Consider the following 9805-nt stretch of genomic DNA (forward strand, 5'->3'; position numbering starts at 1 on the left):
AACAAAAAACAAAAAAATGAGGGCCCTGAGGACAAGTAGGGAGCAAAGAAATTAGAGATGATTTTCTCTTACAACCCCCCTGGGGAAACACTGTAGCTGGGACTCCATGAGAAGCCCCCATCTGCTATGGACCCAGGAGGAACTGAGCCTACAAGGGCATCCGCTCTACAGCTGGAAGGCCAGATCTGCCCAGCCCCTTGTTGATTTGCATGTTTTCCCCCAGAGTTCATTTCTGCTCTTCAGAATCCTTATGAATAGGCTGCTCAGTGATTCTTGCCCAAAAAAATCCTCAGGCAAGAGCAGATTGAATATGGGCTCTTTGACTCGACTCATCTGCCTTCTCCCATTCTGGCTTCCAGGTGAGGAGGGGACGCCGGGAACACAGAGATTAAGAGACTTCTCTCCTTCTAGCTGTGAGATCTTTCCCATGGTCTCCTTGGGTCTCACTCCCATAACCTCACCTTCAGAGAGCCAAGCGATTTCAGGTTAGGGGCACCAGAGCAGATAGGATCTGCTGGGAGGAACATGGAGTGGGATCTAGTTAAGGAAGGTGATTTTGTATTTTGCTTCCTTCTCAGCTGCCAATGGGGACACTGTACTGACCCAGACTCCAGCTCTCCTCTCTGTGTCTCTAAGAGAGAGTGCCTCCATCATCTGCAGGGCCAATCAGAGCATTAGTGACAACTTAAGCTGGTATCAGAAGAAACCAGGCCAGCCTCCTAAGCTTCTCATCTACGATGCGGATGACAGATATTCTGGAATCCCAGCCCGGTTCACTGGGATACAGTCTGGGACAGAATTCATTCTCACAATCAGCAATGTAGAGGCCGATGATGCTGCTGATTATTATTGCCTGCAGGTCTATAAGTCCCCTCACACAGTGTTACAACCCCGAGCATAAACCATCCTCCCAAGCTGCTTGTGTGGTGAGGGTTGGTGGTTCCAGCAGCTGCAATCTCCCCTGTGGTCTGTTCAGAGGTGCCCGGTTTATTTTGGGGAAGGATTTGCAGACCCAAAGAGTAACGGCCTCAAAGAGACTAAAGTCCCTTGAAAACTTACTTTCTTAATATCACCAAACTCCTAAACCTTTAATTAATTCTCCAAAGCAGATCTCTAGGTCAGTATTGCAAAAGACTTTGTCTACAACATGGAGAGCCTGAATCTCTTCTCTGACAGGAGGTGTTTTCAAAGGCACACACCCACACATACACAAAAGAGACCATGTTCAAGGAAATAATAGCAATAGCTACACTGTCACTGCCGTTTACTGAAGACTTGAAGCTTTAATGTGTTGACTGCTGTACTGAGGGCTTACTTACCGAGTGCAATTAATCCCAGAATAATCATCAGTAGATGAGACATCAGAGGTTCACAGAGCTTTGATTGATCAAGTTACCAGTGCTTGTAAGCAAAGAAGATAGAAACAGACTCTGATACTCTGACTCCATAATTCCTTCTCGTTATTTATTTATCTATTTTTAATCTAGATATAACTTGAATACAGTGAAGGCCACAAATCTAAAGCCTACAGCTGGATGAATATAAACATATGCATACTCCCCTGTGGCCACTACCTAGATCATAACATAGACTGTCTCCAGCATCCCTAAAAGTTTCCTCATGCTTCTTCCCTATCAATTCCACCCTCTACCCACCAGCACCAAATGCAACCACTGTTCTACTTCCTATAAATATTGATTGATTTTACCTGTTCTTTAAGTTCATATTGATGGGATCATTCAATATGTACTCTTTTGTGTCTTTCTATCAACATGATGTGTTTTTGTTTTTAATTTTATATTAAACACACAGTCTTTATGTGCTTAAAAGTATAAATTAGCTTTACATCTTCTACGATACTCAGCAACAGTGTTCACTCTAGAAAGGAAAATTTAGAAATTTGAATTTCAGCTTTATTAAGTAGAATAAATCATGATGGTTCCTGAAAGAGAGCACATGGAGGGTTTTTGGAGAGAGGAAGAGATGAATGTCTATGAACTTCCCCTAAAGCTGAGGAGAGATGTGGCAGGAGAGCGGCAAAGCCTGGTGGAGCATTCAGTTGTGGTGACTCAGATGGGGAGAGGTCTGCTGGGCACCTGGCACACAGCTGTGCGATCACAGTCAGCAGGCAGAGACGATAAAAGTCTGCGGACAGCATGGTTATTTTAGAGCATGAGCTGTACCTCTAAAAAGCTTCACTTCATGATCTTGGCTTTTGTCCTCGTATGAGTAAACTGAATAACTTAGGAGGGACTCACGGAAAAGAACCTCCAATTTATTCCAACTGTATTTCATCCAAAGCCACGTTAGGCTCTAAGGTTGTCTTTTTATTAACAGGCTTGCAAGCCTTAAAACCTAAATATTTTGCCTTGATTTATACTAAATCCTTCAGCTCTCCAATCATGCTCACCCAGACCATTTCAATATATTTTCCTCCCACCTTCCACTTTCAAAACTTTGCCCTGTGATAGATCATCTTGCTGTCTTCTTTCTTATATAATCCTTATTCATCTTTTAAAATCTTTTTTACTTTTTCTCCAATACTTAGTCCGTGACTCAAAATAAGGAAAAATTACCACCATGACTTTGGGGCTGCTCCTCTATAATTTCTTCTAGCTTGTCCTTTAGGATCTTTGTAATATGTTACATTCAAGAAGCATATCCTCTAATATAGTATTTTGTTGAATGGAGTATTCTACCCATACACAGGTCAAAAAATTAATTTAGAAAGTCATGATCAGATTTTTTTAAATCCAACAAAATTTGAGGGTCACTGGCCTAAGGAAACCCTGCATTACACTGAGGCTTGCCTGTGTTTCCTATTGTGAATAAGAGGCTTCAGTATTAGTCTTATGAGGATCGAAACTTGCAGATGTTTTGGATAAAGGCAGGGAAGCTTTACTGAGATAAAAGCATTGGAAGCAGTAGAGATTCAGGAGCATTGGTCAGGGGAGTAGAACAGCCAATGGGAGTAAAAATACCTGAAAAGTTTACAAGTCCTGCTCTTCTTCATACTCACAACTTCCTTCTAGAGATGTAAAGATGGGGAGAGCCAGCACCCGTATATACACAACATTTGTATAATATATATAACAACAAGAACAACAACAAAATCATGAAACAATGCTTACCATTTTCCCGTATGACACATGCTGATATTTTCTATACTATTCTATTTTACTCTATTATTCTAATTTATGTCATTTAAAAATTATATGGAAGCCAGCCCCAAAGTGACATCAGTAGTTTTTCCTATTGTAAATCATGGACTAAGTGTTGGAGAAAAGATTAAAAAGGTTGAATAAGGATTCGATAAGAAAGAAGAACAGTAATATAATATTTCCACATGACACAAGAAAAGTTTTGAAAATTGATAACGATAACGGGAGGAAATATATTGAAATGATCTGTATAAGCGTGATTGAAAGTCTGAGGGAGCTTGTGTAGATAGAGGTGAAATATTTAGGCTTTTAGATTTGTGAACCAGTTAATGAACAGGCAGCCCTAGGATCTAACATGATTGTAGATTAAACATACTTAGATTAGATCTAAGGTTGTTTTCCATGGTTGTGTGCTAAGTTATTCAGTCTACTTATGATAATAATGATGTTCATGATAGTGGTAAATACTGTGAAAAGAGTAATAACAAAACTAATAGCAACTTACATCATGTCATGAATGCTGTTCCAAGTGTTTTACCTTGTCTAATTCCTAAACAGCTCTGTAAGGTAGGTACTATCATTTACACAATTTCACAGATAGGGAAAACTATGGCAAAGAGAGGTTAAGTAACTCGATCAATGTCAAACCATCATAGATCATGGAGCTCCTAACCCAGATGGTTTGACTTCAGGGTCTGTGATGTTAACAACTAGACCATGGATATAGATTTAGCTTTAATTCCTGAATGCATGACGATTTACTTCCAAAAACCATTTGGGTAAGCCTTGGTTAACAGTGAGGCAGATGCCCACCTGTGCCTTATAGAACCCATCTCAATGCTCTGGGGAAAACCTGCCTCAGTTAGGACACAGAGTGAATCATGGAAGACCCAGCTCAGCTTCTCTGCCTCCTGTTACTACGGTTTCTAAGTAAGGGGAACAAGGGATGTTTTGCCTGTCAGTGAAAATTTTCTCAAAATCATTAGGTCCATTATTTGGCACCTTTGTTCAGAACGCAGAATAATTAAAACACAATATAGGCCAACAATCTTGGTTCTGCTGGGAAGACAATGTGGCATGATCTAGCTTACATGACTGACTTTTGTGTTTTATTTCCAATCTCAGATACCACTGGAGAAATTGTGATTACACAGTCTCCCACTTCCCTAACTTTATCTCCAGGAGAGAAAGCCACCCTCACTTGTAGGCCAGTCAGAGTGACAGCAGCAGCTTAGCCTAGTACCAGCAAAAATCTGAGCAGGCTCCCAAGTTCCCCATCTGTGGGTGCATCGACCAGGGCCACTGGCATCCCAGGCTAGCTTAGTGACGGGTGGCCTAGAACAGACTTCACTCTCATTGTCATCAGCCTGGAACCTGATGATTTTGTTCTCTATCACTGCCAGCAGTATAATAGCATGTACGCCACAGTGATTCAATCAAAACAAAAACCTTCACAAGAGCACCAGTGTTTTTGTTTATACCAGCTGCTTCCCTTATAGTCTTCTACAGCTGCTGTGGTGACCACTCAGTTTTAGCATCTCTGCATCTACTTAGAAAATTTGAGGTTCTGAAACATAAGTCCCTGATAAGATGTCTGTTTTGATTGCCAGATTTGCCCTCAGACTTAGCTGCATAGGAAGAACCAGGGACAATTATATTATCTTTGGCGTTGGATTAGATTCTCAGAAGTGGAAGTCTCTAAATGTATACCTCCTAGTCCATAAAGTAAGATGGCAGCATGAACAACAACATAGAGCGTGAAGCTGAAAAATACAACTAAAGTAGCCTAACTCACAGATGAAAGAATTGTGTGCAGAGGAAATTCAAAATGACCTACAGATGAACTCTTAGCATAGCAATCATTGAATTCAAAGTCAATATACAGAAACCAATTTGATTTTTATATACTTGTAACAAAGGCTGAAAAATTACAATGATAAAATATACCATTTTTAATAGCAAAGCATGAAATATTTAGGAAAAATGTTTAAGCTCCATACACTGAAAACTACAGAATTTATTGCAAGAAATCAAAGAAAATGGAAGGCCATATTATTTTCAAGGATTGAAAGTCTCAGTATTGTAATAGTGACAATCAAAATCCCAAAGCATATTTGAAGAGAAAACTTACAAGCTTATTGTAAATTTTATATGGGAATTCCAAGGGCCTAAATAATGGCAGTCAACCTGAAGAAGAACCAGTGTGAGGATTTACACTACTGGATGTTGGGACCGTGGTGGTGGTGTGAATTGAGGCAGATTGTCCTATGGAACAGAAAAGAGTATTCAGAGACGGACCTACAGATATAGTGATAATGTTTGATGACAAAGGTGATGACGCAGAGCAGCGTTTTTTCAAGAATTAGTGCTGGGTCAATTATATATACAAATGGTCAACAAGGATATGAAAAACTGCTCAGTGTCAATAACCATGAGAAACTACAAATGAAAATCACAGCAAACTACCAAAATACATTCAGTAGAATGACTAAAAATGAAAAAGACTAGCAATATCAAATATAGGCAAGGGAATGAAGCACCAAGAATGTTCACGGGTTGTATTTTCACATATAAAGCATTACAAACAAGTCAGAAAACTGACACTGAAAATACACACCCCCTGTGATCCAGCCAATCCATTCAGAAGCTCATCAAATGTGCACTGAAAGAAATGTACAATAATGCCTGTTGTATATTTGTGATAGCCTTAATCTGGGAACAGCCTTGAAGACAATCAACATGTGATGATGAAAATGCTTTTCTTCTCATTGTATAGATTGGCAGTAAAATAGAATATTTGACCTGCTGCTGGGAATGTAAAATGGTGCACTTTGATTAAAAAAATCTGGCAGTTCCTCAGTGTTCATCTAATAGACATTTGGTAAACCATCCAAAAGTCCAACTAATGACAACTAATGAATGAGAAAACAAAAGGCGGTATATTCATACAATAGTTAGAGCTCAATACCGAATATTAGCTGTTAGCTATTACCATTCATGAGGAACATTGCCTGATAAGGTTCATAACATGCATGTGGTCACTCACAGGAGTCACCACCAGAAGACAAACTATAATTAAGAACTAAGGAAATATCCTTTAATTTAGACCATCCCTTATTACTGGAAACACTGAGAGAAGGAAAGTCTCCTTTTTGTGACAGCTGTGCATAATGTGCTGTGGAATTGAACCTTAAAATTTCTCCACTTATGAGCAGTTTTCAAGCTTCCCCAAGAGTTCTTGCTACACATCAAAGCCCTTATCATGTGCTGGTCCTTCACTACAGGCAGGTGTCTTCCTCAGTCCTGTACAGGATGGACACGAGGAGCTCAGCAGCTCTGCTTCCTGATGCCCTGGATCCGAGGTGAAGGAGGAAATCACGAGAAGCCTTGAGTGGCCTGAGAAGATCATGGAATATGATATGTTTAACTTCAATGACATTTGTAATCATGTGACTTTTTTTTTTTTTTTTTTTTATCTCAGATGCCAGTGGTGGCATTGTGCTGATCCAATCTACAACTTCCATGAAAAAAAATCTTCAGGAGAGAGAGTTACCATCAGCTGAAAGACAAGTTGAAAAAAATTAAGAGCTTCTTGAACTCATACCAACTGAAACCAGGACGGACTCCTAAGCTTCTCCTTGATGATGCTCCCAATCTGGTGTCTCTACCTGGTTTCATGGTAGTAGGTCTTGAACAAATTTCACCAGCGCAAGCAGCAGCCTGGAAGCTGAAGATGCAGCGTATTTCTCCTGAGAACAACATCCGAGTTTGCTCTTAAAGTATAACATCCCTGAACAAAAACCTCCCTAGTCATCATTTGGTCAAAGAGAGTGCATCAAACCAGCTACTTCCGCTTGCTCAGGTGACTGATGTGTAATTATGGGGAGCTGGTGCAAAGCTAAGTGAAAAAAAAAGGGGCTTTGAAATAACCACTTTCTCCCATCACAGAACCCAGGAACTGGAGACACAGACTTGGTTGGAATTCTGGCTCTTCTACAAAATAACGGTGTGACTTTTGGCAAATTACTTAAACTGTCTTCCCTTGATTTCTAGATCCGTAAAAAAAGAAAAATGGAAAATATAGTAGTAACTATACCATTGAGCTGTTATAAGAATTAAATAAATGGAAACTATTAAAACATTTATACTGTTGACTGGAAAACTTAATAAGCACTCAATAGTGTTAGTTATCCTCATCACTTTACTTCATTATGCAATTTTAGATCCAATCTTTTCCCATCATATTTTCTTGAATTTCCAATTATTTCCTGATTTAAAATTTTCTTGAAAACTTTCACTTTGTTCAATGGTGGAATAGCTTATTTCAAACCAAAATGCCAAGAAAAATTATGTATATACATATTACAAAATATAAAATCTTAGGGTTTAAGGCATCAAAGAAGTACCAGGTAACATCCATTTTTTATGTGAAATTGATAACACTCCTCAAGCCCACCTCCCCTTTCCATTCTGCCCACATCAGTGCAAGACTATACTAAAGTCAACGTGTAGTGCCTCATTTGGTGACAGTGAGAAATTCAAATGCCGCAAATCTCCAGGCAAGCCCAGAAATTTTTCGGCAGTCCCATGATCTAGTCCAACCTACTTTCTCAGCCTCACTCAAACTAAACTTGACATGCTATTCTCCCCTAGAATCCCTGTTGAGTAATAAACTTTCTCCCAGTATTTCATGGTATATGCAGTGTCATCAACCTTGACATAATATCTATTAACTGGGAGATTCCATCCCATCCTTTTAGGGTAACCACGAAACATACCAAGAGAGCAAGGATTTGAGGAGCCAAGAAAGGAAGAAGGGAAGTCCAGGGAAATGGGTCCTATTTTTCTCTCTTCTATATCATTTTGTTTGTTTGTTTGTTTGTTTTTATATCCTTGTGGCATGAGCTGATTAAAAAATGGTTGCTTAAAAGCTGAGAATGTGAAAGGACAGACTAAAGATCTCAAAGCTGAGCAGAGCTTTCCCTGGTCTCATAAAGCCGGAGGTAAAAATTCATATTCAAGAACAGAAAAGGAGGAATTATGATGAACACCAGGCCTTCAGTTGGAACTCTGGAAGCGCTGCTCCCTAGGAGAAGGGCTAAATTAGGAATACCAAGGTCTCACCAATACTAAAGCCCAGCCTCAAATCAGTGCAATCCCTACTTGGGATAAGGCTGTATATCCCTAGCTATTCAACCAGCCAGGATCAAAACTAAATGCTCTCTGGAGGATAAAAAATCATTCTAGAGCCTAAAATCATCTCTAAAATTTTTAGGGTAAATATGTGTGTGGATCAACAGAAATATTAAGTGCATAAAACACCGTCTGGTTTTCAATGAAAAGTACCCAGGCATTCAAAAGAAAAAGCAAAAAACAAAACAAAAAACAGTCAACAGGAATAGACTCAATTTCCAGATACTGAGGTAATCAGACATTTTACACTGAATACATTAGGTGGCCAGATGGAGAATTTTAACACAGAGTAAGCAACTGGTAAAAATAACCAAAGAAATTCCAGGAAAACAAACAACAACAAAAATTGAAATAAAAAAAATTGGTAAATGAGTTTAACAGCAGATTTCAAGTTTCAGCAAATCTAAAATGTGAAATTACGATCAGAAATACATCAAAAATCTGAGAGACAAATTGTTGGAAATTATAGAAAGGTACATAAAGGGCATAAGGGGTAGAGTGAAAAGAATCTAACTGGAGTTCAAGAGTAAGGAGAGTGAGTATAGGCAGGGATAATATTTGAAGAGACAATTTTCAAAACTGATGGCAGATTGAAGTAATGCTATGAACCCTAAGATGATAAATAACAAAGTGTAAAAAATAAAATAAAACCACATCTACGCCTTTCTTAATACCCAAATGAAAACAAATAAGAGAAAGAGAGAAAAGAGAGAAAGAGAAAGGATAAATGTAGCTATGGAGGGAAAAAAAAAAATCTACAGAGCAAGAGAAATAACTTTTTACATTTACAGTGGAAGCAAGAAAACAGTAAAATATATTTTCAAAGTATAGAAAGAAAATAACTGCCAATCTGGATTCTCTGCAAGAATGCCCCTCACAACTGAACTGAAATAAATATTTTCCAGAAAGAAGAGCACAGAAAATTAATCACTAAAAGGCCCACACTACTAGAAATTCTATAGAAAGTTTTTTGGGGAGAATGAAAGTAATTCCAGATGTTACTTTAGTGAGTAAAAAAGGAGAGTAGTAGATAGAGCAAATGTGTGGGAAAGCCTACATAAACTTTGACTGTATAGAATAATAATAATGAGATCTTGTGGTATTTATATGAAGAATTAAAATATGCATACAACTAAATATGAAAATACATGCACAAAAGGCATAATGGAGTGTAACATGGAGTAGAAGTTTTTAAGATCCACAAATTGTCTGGAAAGTGATAAAGTACTAACTCATGTAAGACTTGATAAGCAAAAGATGACAGTCGTGATTCTCTAGGGCACTGTAATGGTGCAACATATGGACCAACACCGCAACCATATATCACACCAGTTACAGGTATATTGTTACATAAAAGATTACATAAAAATAAATAAAATTACATGGCAAAAAAGGAAAAAAAACTAAACAAAATAAAAGGATAACTGAACACTAGAAGAAACAATTTTCAG

The 9805-nt window shown here is 38.4% G+C and overlaps 1 gene segment (V, D, J or C); it reads left to right on the plus strand.

The window, feature by feature from the left end:
• The first annotated feature begins 277 nt into the window (after positions 1 to 277).
• Positions 278 to 901, plus strand: LOC126060215 (immunoglobulin kappa variable 3-15-like). The segment is given in 2 exon segments: positions 278 to 359; positions 579 to 901. Coding segments are annotated over 2 exon segments (372 nt in total).
• The last annotated feature ends 8904 nt before the right edge of the window (positions 902 to 9805 follow it).

The sequence above is a fragment of the Elephas maximus genome, chromosome 17 (assembly GCF_024166365.1).
Source record: "Elephas maximus indicus isolate mEleMax1 chromosome 17, mEleMax1 primary haplotype, whole genome shotgun sequence".
NCBI lineage: Eukaryota > Metazoa > Chordata > Mammalia > Proboscidea > Elephantidae > Elephas > Elephas maximus.